At 51.6% G+C, this 17651-nt stretch overlaps 1 protein-coding gene and 1 long non-coding RNA gene across 3 annotated transcripts; one reads left to right on the top strand and one right to left on the bottom strand.

Annotated features, from left to right (window-relative positions):
• Positions 1–1745: 1745 nt before the first annotated feature.
• LOC144949152 (uncharacterized) lies at positions 1746–8890 on the bottom strand. 2 transcript variants are annotated; one of them, XR_013640251.1, is made up of 3 exons: positions 8877–8890; positions 4750–4827; positions 1746–1839 (listed from the first exon to the last, which is right to left on the bottom strand). It is a non-coding gene; the product is annotated as an uncharacterized LOC144949152 (long non-coding RNA). The 2 variants fall into 2 exon arrangements; XR_013640250.1 differs by lacking the exon at positions 8877–8890 and adding an exon at positions 8812–8835.
• Positions 8891–9076: 186 nt separating this feature from the next.
• On the top strand, positions 9077–17497 carry ELOF1 (elongation factor 1). The gene is made up of 4 exons (XM_078883934.1): positions 9077–9187; positions 12877–13004; positions 14935–15005; positions 16611–17497. Exons 2-4 carry the CDS (start codon positions 12889–12891, stop codon positions 16673–16675), a joined length of 252 nt encoding a protein of 83 aa, XP_078740060.1. The 5' UTR covers positions 9077–9187; positions 12877–12888; the 3' UTR covers positions 16676–17497.
• Positions 17498–17651: the final 154 nt, after the last annotated feature.

The raw sequence follows: 17651 nt of genomic DNA, 5'->3' as shown, positions 1-17651 counted from the left end.
GACGTTTCGGAGGCAACACAAGCTTCCGTCTTCAGGTGGAACCGTCACAGCCACGACAGCTGTATCAAGTAAATGAGAGATTGCAGGAGCTACCACTCCGTTTATATAATGACTTTACCGAAAAAACCTAAGAATATGAATCCTTGCAGTCACGAAAGCTTCAAATCTAGAAGGATATTGGAGTCTCAGACGGGCCCCGGTTGTGGCAGTGAGGGCCCCTGACGCTCGATATCCTGACCCCTGCTGTGATCCCTGCGCGTGTGTGTGTGTATGGGACGCGGCGCGTGCGACCTTTGAATTCGCAACGCGCCCGGGGGTCCCCCAGCAGCCGACGGTTGGCAGGGAGGGTCGGGGGCGCAGGCGTGGCAATAAACGCGTCGAGGAGGCGAGCCCCAACCATAAAAACCAACCATCGCTGCAGCCGTGACCTCCGGGCGTGAGCCCCTCGGAGGTGGAGACCACGTAAATATCCGTGGCCTTCCTTAAAACGCAACTATCCATGGGGGCAGATGGCCTACGGCCTACGGGCTGATCTGCTCATGGATCGTGATGATGATGATGACGCATGGGTCACAAATGGAAACTTTTTTAAACTACACTTTTACCAGGTAAGGCCCATTGAGCTATGTAGTTCCTTTTTCAGAAGCAACCTGGCCACAAATGATAGCTCAACCAAGTGGCTTATCACGTGCAAATATATAGCAGCCAAATACTCTAAACGCATGTTGATTCTAAATGTGGAGAGAAAAACCGGAGAAAAATCCTACGCGACTGCGGGGTGAACGTGCAAACTCCAAATATACAGCAGCAGGCGTCAGGGTCAGGAGTGAACCCACGACCTCCTGTACACCAGGCGAGGTAGTTAACATCTCACCACAGGGAGAGAGAGAGAGACACGCAAACTCCAAATATACAGCAGCAGGCGTCAGGTCGGGATTTAACTCAACGCCCTCCTGTGTACCAGGCGAGGTAGTTAACATCTCGCCACCGTGACGCTTCCTAGGAGAGCCTCAGTGATGTCTCAAGATGCTCTCAGAAGAGTGCCGCTGCATTGAGATGTCTGCCAATTTATGAATGAGAGTGGCTTTGTGTGGTAGGAAACGGGTGACCCCGGAGATAACCTATCACTCATAAGAAAGGGTGACACTTAAACACTCCGCACAGATAGGTTGAAGAATCCAACGCTGCCCTGCCATCTGGCCACCTCGTAGGCCAAGTCTGGTGTTTCTGGGCAGCCACCCAGCCAAGTGTTAGTCAGGCTCACATCTGATTCGCTGCAGAGATCTGCCCTGATTGGACTTATTCTGAGGCCCAGTGTGGTGTCTCAGATTGGCAGTTCAAGTTCATGTATTAGGTATAGCCCTGTGAGCCATTCGGCTCTTGAATCGGGTGCAACCGCAACAAACAAAAACATGAACAAGAAAACATCTTAAAGTGACTAAGTGCAAACAGAAAAAAGACAGCAAAAAATTGCAGAAAAAGCACCGTACACCAACACTGTGCAAAAATCCCAGTGGGATGAAAGTCAAACAACAACAACCACAAGACAACTTAGCTTAAGTCCATCAGTCTAACTCTGTACTACAACAAACAAACATGGCCAAACCAAAAAACTTTTCGAAAATCCGTGTAGGGAGGGAAGGGAGGCCAGACCCTCTACGTAGCATGGCCCTGCTGCCCTCTGCTGCCCACAGGGCCCTGCGCCCCGGGAGAACTGCGTGGGCCCCGTGATCGTTGGGAGAGAATCTCTGGGCCCTGTGGGAGTCAAACCTGGCACGGATCGATGAGCAGAGAGCAGAGCATCGCGCAGAGAGCCCAGCAGGTTTCCATTGTGAACCCCTGCAGAATAACAAAGACACCAACACCATGACCACACATCCTGACATCAACCGCACCGCCACCTCCACGCCCATCACCACTCCATATTAATCACAAAGACACAGATGCCCCCTGTAGTCTTCACATACTTGAGAAGCAAATGCTGTTCGCGAAGAGCACCTGTGAAGGCTAGCACGGCACACGAGGGGGTGGATGTCCAGCACCACTATCGGCCGCCTTTGTCTCCCTCGTGGCGATGTCTATACCACAACAGCTACTCATTTGAGGCTGAGTCGACCTAGGGCAGGTCCGGTTCAGACAATCGTCACTACTGCTGGCCGTGATTGATATTTGCTGGCTGTTTTGTTGTTGCTCGGATTGCTATTTGCTCCATTGCTTTACTTTATTTTGTTTTAGGAAATTGTTGCTGCCTCCAGGGTCAACTCTTGCAAATGAGACCCTTACCCCGCTCTCGTTGAGTTCTCCTCCTTACCTGGTTAATCAAATAATGACTTTGAATAAATAAACCCCCCCACAGTGCCATACTCGGCAAGCACCGCTCTCACCACCCATGCAAACGAGATGCATATTGCGACGGTGGAATTACCCCCCCCCGCCCATCTCAAATCGGGGGCTCAAACATCGTAATCAAGAAAACGCAAACGCTGTACAGAGCTGCTACTCGGCGCTGAGACCGGTTGGAATTAACGTGGACATTCAAACACACACAACACACACACACGGCTGAGACAAACACAACCTGCGGGCCAAACACACACAAGACAGACATAGTTTTCTGGTTAGATTTGTGTTGCTATTTCTTTTATACATGATGATTGATTGTGTTGCAATCGAAACGTCGTATTATGCTATTATTTAATTTATTGTTTTATCTTTATACGTGACTTTACCGAAAGAACCAAAGAATAATTCCTGCAGTCACGAAAGCTCCAAAATTAAGATCAAACACACACAACACACGCACAATCCCAGCACAATTCCCCCTAGATTCAAATTATTTTGTACCTACGTGACTTTACCGAAAGAACCAAAGAGTTTGAATTGCCATAGAACCTGTGAAGGCGTTGTACCCCCCCATACACACGCAGAGCCACGCGTCCGGCTGTGACACTGCGCGTTTGCGTTGCGTTGCGACACAACGCCTGAGTGAGTTTTACTGCCTTTTTTTAGCCTTAAGTCAACACGGCCGAGAATGAGTAGTTGGTGATGCTGTGTGTAGTTTTAACGTCCCACCGGGGAGACAAAGGCGGCTGGCGTGGTGCTGGTCACCCCCCCCCCCCGCGTGTGACGTGCCGGCCTTCATAGGTGCTGCTACCCGCTACTAACAGCACTTGCCCCGGCAGTCTGTTAGAGGCTACACGGGGGATCTTTGTCTTTGTCTCCTTCATATGTGCTGCTGCTACTCGCTAACAGCACTTTCCCCTACAGTCTGTTAGAGGCTACACGGGGGATCTTTGTCTTTGTCTCCTTCATAGGCGCTGCTGCTACTTTCTAACAGCACTTGCCCTGACAGTCTGTTAGAGGCTACACGGGGGATCTTTGTCTTTGTCTCCTTCATAGGTGCTGCTGCTACTCGCTAACAGCACTTGGCCCGACAGTCTGTTAGAGGCTACACGGGGGATCTTTGTCTTTGTCTCCTTCATAGGTGCTGCTGCTACTCGCTAACAGCACTTGGCCCGACAGTCTGTTAGAGGCTACACGGGGGATCTTTGTCTTTGTCTCCTTCATATGTGCTGCTGCTACTCGCTAACAGCACTTTCCCCTACAGTCTGTTAGAGGCTACACGGGGGATCTTTGTCTTTGTCTCCTTCATAGGTGCTGCTGCTACTTTCTAACAGCACTTGCCCCGACAGTCTGTTAGAGGCTACACGGGGGATATTTGTCTCCTTCATAGGTGCTGCTGCTGCTACTCGCTAACAACACTTGCCCCTACCAGGGCCGGCCCGAGGCATAAGCGAACTAAGCGGCTGCTTGGGGCCCCCTGGCCACCAGGGGGCCCCCGAATCGGTTTTTTTTTTACAATTAAATAACTTAAACAAGTGATATAAATGAATTAATGAATGAATGAATAAATGATTCAAGACAAGAAAATTCTGTCGACAACTGCTGCTTTGTCACGGCTCACGGATGTCACGGCTCATTGACAATTCGCGTGGGCGCGGGCGCGGGCGCGGGCAGGTGCGCGCAATTGTACGTCACGATAATAAATACGCCTAAGCCATGTCACAAAAAAGGACGTATCCCTCTGGTGCCGAAAAAAGAAAAAAGAAAAGGACCGAGGAGGAGAAAAAAGAGCGAGATAAAGGTATGTTTGCATTATTATTTACAGTATGTTTTGTGCAGCAGCAGCACAAATTGTGCTCACGTCACTTGAGGAAGCAGCTAGCTAGTCATGACTCATGATATTTTTATAAGCCATTTTTTATTAATACATAACCTCACTGTATTCGTTTATAATATTCGCTATAACATTATAGTGTGACATTTGTGTCAATAATCTTCTAGCACAGATGAGTCTGCGTGGTGGGAGGGGGGCCCCCAAATCAAATTCTGCTTAGGGCCCCCAAGAGGCTCGGGCCGGCACTGGCCCCTACAGTCTGTTAGAGGCTACACGGGGGATCTTTGTGTTTGTTGTAATGTCGCGCACACTGGCTGGGTGTCACTGTGTGTGTCACTGTGTGTGTGTGTCACACTGTGTCACTGTGTGTGTGTCACTGTGTGTGTCACTGTGTGTGTGTGTCACTGTGTGTGTCACACTGTGTCACTGTGTGTGTCACACTGTGTCACTGTGTGTGTGTGTGTCACTGTGTGTGTGTGTCACTGTGTGTGGGTGTGTGTGTCACATTGCTCTGTACCCGTGCCAGTCGTGCGGTGTAAAGTGCGAGGGGGCCTCAACCCCCGTGCCAGTACCTGCGGGTGGCCCATCTGGGGTTCGGTGTCCCCTCTGCACCAAGGGGGCTCAGTCAGCCCGAGCTAGACCCCGCTGCCCTGGCAGGGCATGCGGCCAGAAGGTGGGCAGGGCAGTGAGACAGGGCAGGTGGACAGAGACTGACACAGAGAGGAGACAGTGCAGGTAGCCAGGGCAGGTAGTCAGGGTAGGTAAGACAGAGCAGGTAGAGAGGGCAGGTAGACAGGGCAGGTAAGACAGGGCAGGTAAGACAGGGCAGGTAAGACAGGGCAGGTAGACAGGGCAGGTAGTCAGGGTAGGTAAGACAGGGCAGGTGAGACAGGGCAGGTGAGACAGGGCAGGTGAGACAGGGCAGGTGAGACAGGGCAGGTAGACAGGGCAGGTAAGACAGGGCAGGTGAGACAGGGCAGGTAAGACAGGGCAGGTAGACAGGGCAGGTAGACAGGGCAGGTGAGACAGGGCAGGTAAGACAGGGCAGGTAAGACAGGGCAGGTAGACAGAGACTGATACAGAGAGGAGACGGGGCAGGTAGACAGGGCAGGTAAGACAGGGCAGGTAGTCAGGGCAGGTAAGACAGGGCAGGTGAGACAGGGCAGGTAAGACAGGGCAGGTAGACAGGGCAGGTAGTCAGGGTAGGTAAGACAGGGCAGGTGAGACAGGGCAGGTAAGACAGGGCAGGTAGACAGGGCAGGTAGTCAGGGTAGGTAAGACAGGGCAGGTGAGACAGGGCAGGTAAGACAGGGCAGGTAGACAGGGCAGGTAGTCAGGGTAGGTAAGACAGGGCTATGCTAGAAGCGGAAGAGACCTCACTGCGTCTGTTTGGCCGTGGACTTTGACCGGGAGGAGGGTGCCTGGGCAGGTGAAGGGGAAATCATTACACTCTTAAATCTACATACTCCTCACATACTCCAACCCCCTTACCCTATATCCGTGTCTCTAACCTTCAACATGGCACCTTATCGACCCCTATCGTTCACGAAGACCCCCTCCACCCCTATCGTTCACTAAGACCCGTCATCTGACCACTACACCTCATCCTCAGAGTCCCCATACCTCTACCACCCACCCACCTCACCAATCGAACCCCTCATCAATATTCGTCATCTCCTTATCCCTAAGCCTCAAAGACCCGACTCCTTTAGCAACCCTTCACAGACCACTATCCCTACCGCTCAGACCCCCTATCCACAACCCTCGAGTCTCCCTGGCCCTCACAGCCGTCTAACCCTGCACTCACTGGGATGTTTGGCCAATGTAATAACGAGTATCTACACTATGAGACCTCCTTTACCAGTGGCAAAATATAGCGATAGGTTTTTACCCTTTCAACTGGTACAAAAACTGACACCTTTATACAAGGCATCATGTTTTGTACCAGTTGAAAGGGTAAAAACCTATCACTGTAATAACGAGTGTTTGGTACATTGAGATGGCTTCACTGGCCCGTTCCGTGGTAGACTCCAAGCGTTGTTTCACTCGGGTTGTGTGTTGGCAGGCTCACAATGGCAAACTCCTGATTCTTACACAACTACATGGGTCGCGTAGAAGAAGGTCAATGACGAGAAGGAAACTGGCACTATTTGGACAAATGTAGGATGGACAAGATGGAAACTAAAATGGTGTGGTTGGGAAAAATGAAGGAACGGCAAAGAAATGATGACCTAATGGAGCATAGCTTGACGATGACATAAGATTGGCGCCAGAAAAATGTGACCTCTACTTGAGCATATTGGCACTGCAAGACAGAGGAGAGTGACAACAACAAATGACGAAATGTGCAGTGGACACGTACTCCGGGCTGTTTGCCCATGGATAGTGATGATGACGATGATGAAGCATGGTTCACGAATGGCAACTTTTAAAAACTACACTATTTTTTGCCAGTATTAAAACTGGCAAAAAAGCTCCCATTTTGTAGCCGCTCACCCCGAGATATAAATGCCCTGATAGTGAATTGTCTTTGCACTGTTCGCCTTTTGGGGTTCTCTGATCTAACACTGGTGGAGACTGCGCCATAAAGAAGGCTGCTGCTGCTGTCTGGTGGAGGCCAATCAGTTTCAAAGACAATGCCGTCCGTATATTATCAGCGCGTGCTTGTTCACCGCAAGTACGCGTGGTTAATGCTAAATATTTATATTTTGTGTTTGAACAGCTGAACACCTTTGATTTATAGCTTTCGTGACTGCAGGGATTCATATTCTTGGTTCTTTCGCTAAAGTGATGCTTGCTTGTGTTGCAGTCGAAACGTCGTGATAATTTTTATTGTTTTATATTTATATTATTTTATTATTCCCTTCTACGTGACTTTACCGAAAGAACCAAGAATATCTTAACACCTGTTTTATTGCCAGAAATGGTAAACACATCTTCTTATTTTTTTTCATAAACGATTTTTTTTTATTTCAGCAGGTAAGGCCCACTGAGCCATATCGCTCGTTTTAAGAAGCGACCTGGCCACAATTGATAGCTCAACGAAGTGGCTTATCACGTGCAAATGTAAAGCGGCCACATTACTCTGATCTGAAGTCGTGTTTTTAATTGTGGAGGAAAAAAACCGGATGACCCGGAGAAAAATCCCCGCGACCACGGGGAGAGAGAGAGAAACACCGCAAACTCCAAATATACAGCAGCAGGCGTCAAGGTCGGGATCGAACCCACGACCTCCTGTGCACCAGGCGAGGTAGTCAACATCTCCTAGCCACCGTGATGATGATGAGAAAGAGAGAAACACCGCAAACTCCAAATATACAGCAGCAGCAGGCGTCAAAGGTCGGGATCGAACCCACGACCTCCTGTGTACCAGGCGAGGTAGTCAACATCTCCTAGCCACCATGATGATGATGAGAGAGAAACACCGCAAACTCCAAATATACAGCAGCAGCAGCAGGCGTCAAGGTCGGGATCGAACCCACGACCTCCTGTGTACCAGGCGAGGTCGTGAACATCTCATAGCCACCGCGGCGAGTTCTACAACGGGGCCCGTTCGATCCAAGTGACAATTGTGTTTTCCAGACGTGGCCCAGTGAGTGGTAGACGGAACACGACGCTGGTAATTCAGCGGCGGTGCAGGCGGTGAGCGCTGCTGAACGCGGCTGTGACCCGAGTTCGATTCCCGCTCACGGTCATCACCGGTGACGATTATCTGAACCGGTACATGGGCCTCCCGTAGGTCGACTCAGCCTCAAATGAGTACCCGGTGCGGTGCGTAAAAACATCTCCGCTTGGGGAGACAAAGGCGGTCTGGGGTGGTGCTGACCAACCACCACCCACGTGTCACAGTGGCGGCCTTCATAGGCGCTGCTGCTGCTACTCGCTAACAGCACTTGCCCCGTCGGTCTGTTAGAGGCTACACGGGGGAGCTTTGTCTCCTTCATAGGCGCTGCTGCTACTCGCTAACAGCACTTGCCCCGTCGGTCTGTTAGAGGCTACACGGGGGAGCTTTGTCTCCTTCATAGGTGCTGCTGCTAATCGCTAACAGCACTTGCCCCGACGGTCTGTTAGAGGCTACACGGGGGAGCTTTGTCTTTGTCTCCTTCATAGGCGCTGCTGCTACTCGCTAACAGCACTTGCCCCGACAGTCTGTTAGAGGCTGCACGGGGGAGCTTTGTCTTTGTCTCCTTCATAGGCGCTGCTGCTGCTACTCGCTAACAGAACTTGCCCCGACAGTCTGTTAGAGGCTGCACGGGGGAGCTTTGTCTTTGTCTCCTTCATAGGCGCTGCTGCTACTCGCTAACAGCACTTGCCCCGACAGTCTGTTAGAGGCTACACGGGGGAGCTTTGTCTTTGTCTCCTTCATAGGCGCTGCTGCTACTCGCTAACAGAACTTGCCCCGGCAGTCTGTTAGAGGCTACACGGGGGAGCTTTGTCTTTGTCTCCTTCATAGGCGCTGCTGCTACTCGCTAACAGCACTTGCCCCGACATGTGAGCACCAACAACACCACAACAACCTCACCAACAACACCACAACCTCACCAACAACACCACAACCTCATTGTAATCGATTTAAAAAAAAAATCGATATTTTAAAAATCGATATTTAAAAAATCGATCTTTAAATCACAAACATTCTGCTTCGGCCGAGGTCCCTGACAGTTGGTAGGAAACCTAAGAATCCGAGACGGTGTCGTACCACGAGACCCCGATCAGCTAGGACCCCCCCCCACCCCACAGCCGCGGCCACCCCATTGCCTGTCTCGTTTGTCGTCTTACTTTAATAAATCTACGATTGGAATTAAATAGTTTAGACGACGAGTGTGGGTGTAGCGGGAGTGGAGACACACGATCCCGTGACGGTAAACGTAGATAACGATCGATGTAGTTTTAATTAATTTATTGATTGATTTTGAGACCGGCACTTTTCCTGGTGGGGGGCCTCGCGCTGCGGACACCTCAGAGGCCTTCACCGCGAGTTGAGGCCGCGCGCGCGCGCCATCGTTCAGCGTGAGTCGTGGGGTGGCGAGGCGACTCAGACTCCTCACCACAAACACTCACCACTCACTCACCACTCTCACTCACCACAAACACTCACCACTCACTCACCACTCTCACTCACCACCACTCACCACTAACACCACTAACACTCACTCACCACCAACACTCACCACTCTCACTCACCACGACTCACCACTCACTCACCACTCTCACTCACCACCACTCACCACTAACACCACTAACACTCACTCACCACCAACACTCACCACTCTCACCACCAACACTCACCATCAACACTCACCACCAACACTCACCACCATCACTCACCACTCCTCACCACCAACACCACTAACACTCACTCACCACTAACACTCACCACTCTCACCACCAACACTCACCACTCTCACCACCAACACTCACCATCAACACTCACCACCAACACTCACCACTCTCACTCACCACCACTCACCAACACTCACCAACCACCACTCACTCACCACCACTCCTCACCACCAACACTCACCACAAACGCTCACCACGAACACTCACCACCAACACTCACCACCAACACTCACCACCAACACTCACCACCAACACTCACCACCACCACCACTCACCACCAACACTCACCACCACCACCACTCACCACCAACACTCACCACCAACACTCACCACCATCACTCACCACCAACACTCACCACCAACACTCACCACCAACACTCACCACCAACACTCACCAGGACTCACCACCAACACTCACCACCAACACTCACCACCATCACTCACCACCATCACTCACCACCAACACTCACCACCAACACTCACCACCAACACTCACCAGGACTCACCACCATCACTCACCACCAACACTCACCACCATCACTCACCACCAACACTCACCACCAACACTCACCACCATCACTCACCACCAACACTCACCACCAACACTCACCACCAACACTCACCACCAACACTCACCACCATCACTCACTACCAACACTCACCACCAACACTCACCACCAACACTCACCAGGACTCACCACCAACACTCACCACCAACACTCACCACCAACACTCACCACCAACACTCACCAGGACTCACCACCAACACTCACCACCAACACTCACCACCATCACTCACCACCAACACTCACCACCAACACTCACCACCAACACTCACCAACACTCACCACCAACACTCACCACCATCACTCACCACCAACACTCACCACCAACACTCACCACCAACACTCACCAACACTCACCACCATCACTCACCACCAACACTCACCACCAACACTCACCACCAACACTCACCAACACTCACCACCAACACTCACCACCATCACTCACCACCAACACTCACCACCAACACTCACCACCAACACTCACCACCAACACTCACCACCAACACTCACCAGGACTCACCACCAACACTCACCACCAACACTCACCAACACTCACCACCATCACTCACCACCAACACTCACCACCAACACTCACCACCAACACTCACCACCAACACTCACCAGGACTCACCACCAACACTCACCACCATCACTCACCACCATCACTCACCACCAACACTCACCACCAACACTCACCACCAACACTCACCAGGACTCACCACCAACACTCACCACCATCACTCACCACCAACACTCACCACCAACACTCACCACCATCACTCACCACCATCACTCACCACCAACACACACCACCAACACTCACCACCAACACTCACCACCAACACTCACCACCAACACTCACCACCAACACTCACCATCACTCACCACCATCACTCACCACCAACACTCACCACCAACACTCACCACCATCACTCACCATCAACACTCACCACCAACACTCACCACCAACACTCACCACCAACACTCACCATCAACACTCACCACCAACACTCACCACCATCACTCACCACCATCACTCACCATCAACACTCACCACCAACACTCACCACCAACACTCACCACCAACACTCACCACCAACACTCACCAACACTCACCACCAACACTCACCACCAACACTCACCACCATCACTCACCACCAACACTCACCACCAACACTCACCACCAACACTCACCACCAACACTCACCAACACTCACCACCAACACTCACCACCATCACTCACCACCAACACTCACCACCAACACTCACCACCATCACTCACCACCAACACTCACCACCAACACTCACCACCAACACTCACCACCAACACTCACCACCAACACTCACCACCAACATTCACCACCAACACTCACCACCAACACTCACCACGACTCACCACCAACACTCACCAACACTAAATTTCGATTTAAAGTTTTCGTGACTGCAGGGATTCATCTTCTTGGTTCCTTCGGTAAAGTCACGTAGAATGGAAATAATAAAATAATAAAAATAAAACAAAATAATTCTCACGACGTTTCGGCCACAACGCAAGCAGCCGTCCTCAGGTGAAGAACAGGTCTGTCGAGAAGACAGTTGTCATTCAGACTCTGTCTTCTCGACAGACCTGTTCTTCACCTGAGGACGGCTGCTTGCGTTGTGGCCGAAACGTCGTGAGAATTATTTTATTATGTTTTAATTTTATTACAGTATTTCCATTCTACGTGACTTTACCGAAAGAACCAAGAAGACTCACCAACACTCACCACCAACACTCACCATCATTCACCACCACCACTCACCACCACCACTCACCACCACTCACCACCAACACTCACCACCAACACTCACCACGACACACTCACCACCAACACTCACCACCAACACTCACCACCCACCAACACCCACCACGACTCACCACCAACACTCAGTACTCACCACCAACACTCACCACCCACCAACACTCACTCACCAACACTCACCACCACTCACTCACCACCACTCACTCACCAACACTCACCACCACCACTCACCACCACCACTCACTCACCGCCACTCACCACGACTCACCGCCACACGCAGCGCTTACCGCACATCTCTACAGACACTGCACGTGTCAATTGGCGTTTCTCTGTTTGATCTCCTGGCTCTGCCTTCCTGTGTCTCTCCGTCTGCCTCCGAGTCCCTTTCTCACTGTGGCGTCGACTAAATCTCTCTGCCCGCATCACAGTGTCACTTGTCTCTATTCTTTGGTTCTTTCGGTAAAGTCACAAATTAAATCACGACGTTTCGATCGCAACACAAGCCAATCATCATCCGGTGGGAAAACCACAGCAAGACAATTTTTTTGCTGAAGTGGGAGAGAGAGAAACATTTTTTTGCTGTGGTTTTCCCACCAGATGATGATTGCTTGTGTTGCGGTCGAAACGTCGTGATTTCATTTGTTTAATTTTATACCTACGTGACTTTACAGAAAGAACCAAAGAATATGGATCCCTACTCTTACGTTTTTCGGTAAAGTCACGTAGGTAAAAATAAATAAATATTAAAAATATATAAGAATACAAATTATAGAAATAAGAATAGATTTAGAATTTTATTTAAATTTTTATTTATTTTTTACCTACGTGGCTTTACCGACAAAACCTAAGAGTATGAATCCTTGCAGTCACAAAAGCTTTAAATCTAGAATGTCTCCTATTCTCTGCGTCTGCCCCCCCCCCGTCTCTCCATCTGTCTTCCCTTCTCACCCCGCCCGCGTCTCTCTCCCCCCCCCACCGTCATCTGTTTCAGTGCGGCACCGTCATGGGCCGGCGGAAGTCGAAGAGGAAGCCGCCGACCAAGAAGAAGATGGTGGGGACCCTCGCGACCCAGTTCACCTGCCCCTTCTGTAACCACGAGCGCTCGTGCGACGTCAAGATGTGAGCACCAACAATACCACAACAACCTCGCCAACAACACCACAACAACCTCGCCAACAACACCACAACCTCACCAACAACACCACAACAACCTCGCCAACAACACCACAACCTCACCAACAACACCACAACAACCTCACCAACAACACCACAACCTCACCAACAACACCACAACAACCTCCACAACAACACCACAACCTCACCAACAACACCACAACCTCAACAACAACACCACAACCTCACCAACAACACCACAACCTCGCCAACAACACCACAACCTCACCAACAACACCACAACCTCACCAACAACACCACAACCTCACCAACAACACCACAACCTTACCAACAACACCACAACCTCACCAACAACACCACAACCTCACCAACAACACCACAACAACACCAACAACAACACCACAACCTTACCAACAACACCACAACCTCACCAACAACACCACAACAACCTCGCCAACAACACCACAACAACCTCACCAACAACACCACAACCTCACCAACAACACCACAACCTCACCAACAACACCACAACCTCACCAACAACACCACAACAACCTCACCAACAACACCACAACCTCACCAACAACACCACAACAACCTCGCCAACAACACCACAACCTCAACAACAACACCACAACCTCACCAACAACACCACAACCTCACCAACAACACCACAACCTCACCAACAACACCACAACCTCACCAACAACACCACAACCTCGCCAACAACACCACAACAACCTCACCAACAACACCACAACCTCACCAACAACACCACAACCTCACCAACAACACCACAACCTCAACAACAACACCACAACAACCTCGCCAACAACACCACAACCTCACCAACAACACCACAACCTCACCAACAACACCACAACCTCACCAACAACACCACAACCTCACCAACAACACCACAACCTCACCAACAACACCACAACAACCTCGCCAACAACACCACAACCTCACCAACACCACAACAACCTCACCAACAACACCACAACAACCTCGCCAACAACACCACAACAACCTCACCAACAACACCGCAACCTCGCCAACACCACAACAACCTCACCAACAACAATACCACAACCTCACCAACAACACCACAACATGGCACAAGCGAGCACCGTGGTGACATCGCAAGCACTTGGTGGTGAATGTTGTTTGTGTGACGTTTATGGACGCTCACTAACGGCACTCGCCCCAGCAATCTGTCAAAAGCTGTGTGGGGGATCGTTGCCTTTGTAAGTCATCTCGGCCAGTTATCCCGGGTTTGTCCCTTGACCTGCCAGAGAGCCTCTGGACATTTTACATTGCCTCAAACTGCCCCTAGCCTGGCACAAGAGCTGTGGTGACGCTGCTTAGCGGCGAATGGCATCTGTCGCGTACATTAGTAGAGAGCAGTGTGTGTGGTTAGCGTTTCCGTGTTGTGATGCTGGTAATTGGCGTGCTGTGTGTGCATTGTATTGAGAGCGGTAGTGCAACGGTTAGCGTGCTGCACTATGAACTCGACCCGATTCCCGCTCACGGTCACCACCAGAGACGATTATCTGAACCTGGTGCGGTGTGTAAACATCGCCCCACTGGGGAGACAAAGGCAGCTGGGGTGTGGCGTTGACCACCTCCCCTCGTGCCCCTGCCTGCCGGCCTTCAGAGGTGCTCGCTAACGGCACTTGTCCCTACAGTCTGCTAAGGCTATACGGGGGATCTTTGTATCTTTGTTCCTTGGGAGAAGCGGTTGTGTAGCGGACAGCGCGCTGCACTACGAACCTGGCGCCCCGGATTCGATTCCCAGTGGCGATTATCTGCACCGGTCCTGGGCCTCCCCTACGTCAACTCATAAACGTCGCACTTGCCCCAGCAGTGTGTGAAGGCTATATATTGTGGGATCTTTGTCTTGTGTGTGTAGGGACCGCGAGAGGAACACGGGCGTGATCTCGTGTACCGTTTGCCTGGAGGAGTTTCAGACGCCCATCACGTGTATCCTCTTGAGGTCACGCCTACACGTGCCATACAAGGACACTCACACAGACGGACACACACACACAGACTCTTACGTAGACACTCCTACAAACACACCCTTTCACCCAGACTCGGGCACACACACACACGAACACATTTGCATGCTTACACGCACTCTCGCACACCCGTACACTTTCAGACACGCAAACAATACAGACACGCACTTTCATAATAACACACTTGTACACGTACACTATATACACACATTCTTATATACACACACACGTCTGCACATGCTGTACCACATGTTGACACTCCACCAGACCCAACTATTGTTAGGGTTGGGGCTGCCCGCAGTCACGTGTGTGTGTTTGAGAGACTTGCCGACCGGATACGCACACGCACATGAATGTTTGTGAGAGCATCTTCTCCGCCACGGTTAGGCGCCCTCCCTTCTCCGTGCTTGCGAAACGTGGAGCCCTTTTAATTGAACATCTGTGCCGGTTTGAAACAGTAAAGCTGGCCTGCCTACGATACATCCTGGGTTTAACCCAGACCGCATTGCATGAGGAGCTCGCATGCTTGAAAGGTCTGGACACGGTTCCATCGGTGAGTTCTGCCAGCAGGCGAGGTTGCGTTGGCTGTGTTATTTAGCTCGCGTGGCCAGCCGCTGCATGCCCACGCAGTTTCTGTTTGGCTGGATAGAGAGGGGGCTAAACAGGGGCCGCACAGGCTTGAGAAGAGATGGGACTGATGTGTGAGTGAGTGGGTGAGTGAGAGGCATGAAAAGAGGTGGAGCTGATGTAGTACAGAAGGATGTGGAGCTGAGTGGACTTGCCGATGACTGGTACCAGCGGTGTCACAATCGGCTTCTGTGGAGGAGGCTCTGAAGGACGCTGCTACTGGGCAGTTGGAGGCAGTTTCCCTCCAGCAACAATGGAGGGCAGAGGAGCGACGCTCGCAACAACGAGCGAAACGCCCAGATGCCAAAAGCACAGCAAGCCGGCGTAGTGGAGAGCACAGGTGGTGCATCTGCCAGTCATCTCAGTCAACCCATGGCAACTGGGTCTGGTCCGTGAGCTCCTGCCAGCAGTGAGACATTTCAACTTTACGTGGCCTCAAAATACACCTAGCCTGGCACAAGCGCCATGGTGACGTCACAACCGCTTAGTGGCGAATGGAGGCTGTCGCTGCGAGCGTGTGATATGCCCATGAGAGTTTTATAGGGTGAGATCACGTAAATATAAATGTGTCGTTATACCCGCCACCATCCGACACAGCCAATTAGTAAGGTTTGTCACGTAAAAAAAACGTGCCATTTCGTAATTAGTTCAGCACAGTGTGTTGGAGAGTAAACCCACTGAAACATTTACAATTGGAGTACTCGTGTGACGTTTCGCTGAATTACAATAACCGGCCTCGTCAGGTGACAACCACAGTTATGGAGAAATCCTCCGCCCCCGTTTCGGTTTCAAATCGAGGTGATATGCGAGAGAGTGTGTGAGAGGGGCTTCGCACGCCCACACACGGATCGCGGAGTGTGCAAGCGACGTGCCGATGAGGCGTGCTGACGAGATGTGCCGCACGCCAGTCTGCCGCTTTGCCCCTTGACCCTGCGCCCAGACCTCTCGGAAGCCGTGGACGTTTACAGCGACTGGATAGACGCCTGCGAGGCGGCCAACCAATAGCAGCAGCTGCAGCAGCAGCAGCAGCGCGGCTTCGCTGACGGCCGTGCCACACTTCCGACCAACAAACAGAGGGGAGCCCGGAGTTCAACAACGGAGGTGGTGCTGGAGGATTCTGGTGGGATGGTGGGAGGCCCCCGCTCGTGGCGGTGACGCGGGGTTAACGTTGCACCGTCAGAACCGCCGTTGCCGGGCGATAACCGCAACGCTAACCTCAACTGTGACCGTTGAATTGAGGCCGCCGCGATTGCGTCTCGATATACTTGATTGCGGCACGTTTGTGTGTTTTTTTATAAATAGAAATGCGTTCGATGTCTTGCGAAGTTAAATAAACGGTCGGAGTATCACCGGCGGACGGTCGACAAACCCCCTTGTGGGGGGTTTCAGCAGTGCTTAGGCGCGTGGCTCGCGAGTGTGACAACAAGGAGGAGAGCGAGTGGCACGGGGAGAGAGGTGGGGTTTGGTGATTGAGAGTCCCATTGGTGCTTTTTTACACTTTCCAACTGTTGTTGAAAGCATTTAGTCGTGGGCTCCGTCCGTCTGTAGCAGGGTGGGGGGGGGGGTAACTCTACTAGACATGATCCGATGCAAATTGTTTTAGCCTAATGCCGTCTTGCTATCAAGAATGGCGCCCGAGAGAAAACTGGCCAAATCGATGATAGAGTTGGCCAAAGCCAGGCGATGGAAAGCCGGGGACGAGACTTTGGGGCCGCGGTGATTACGTGGGCGGCTTCCTAGCGACGACGATGCGTGAAGTCGTGCGGGGCTCAAGGCCATGCCACTGTCGCCAATTAAAGACTTTGGAGACCAAAAGCGTCGTGGAGTCGATGCGTTGCCGGTCTTGTCTCGTCATCACACAGCATACACATTCACACCACCGCAGCTGAGCACATCACCTCACAGAGTGCACCACCACACCCCACAACACTACACACCACACAGAGCGCTACCACACAGCACACCACCACGCCAGTACATC

Source organism: Lampetra fluviatilis, chromosome 3 (genome assembly GCF_964198595.1).
Source record: "Lampetra fluviatilis chromosome 3, kcLamFluv1.1, whole genome shotgun sequence".
In the NCBI taxonomy this organism is placed as follows: Eukaryota; Metazoa; Chordata; class Hyperoartia; order Petromyzontiformes; family Petromyzontidae; genus Lampetra; species Lampetra fluviatilis.
This window is presented reverse-complemented; position numbering and strand designations above follow the sequence as displayed.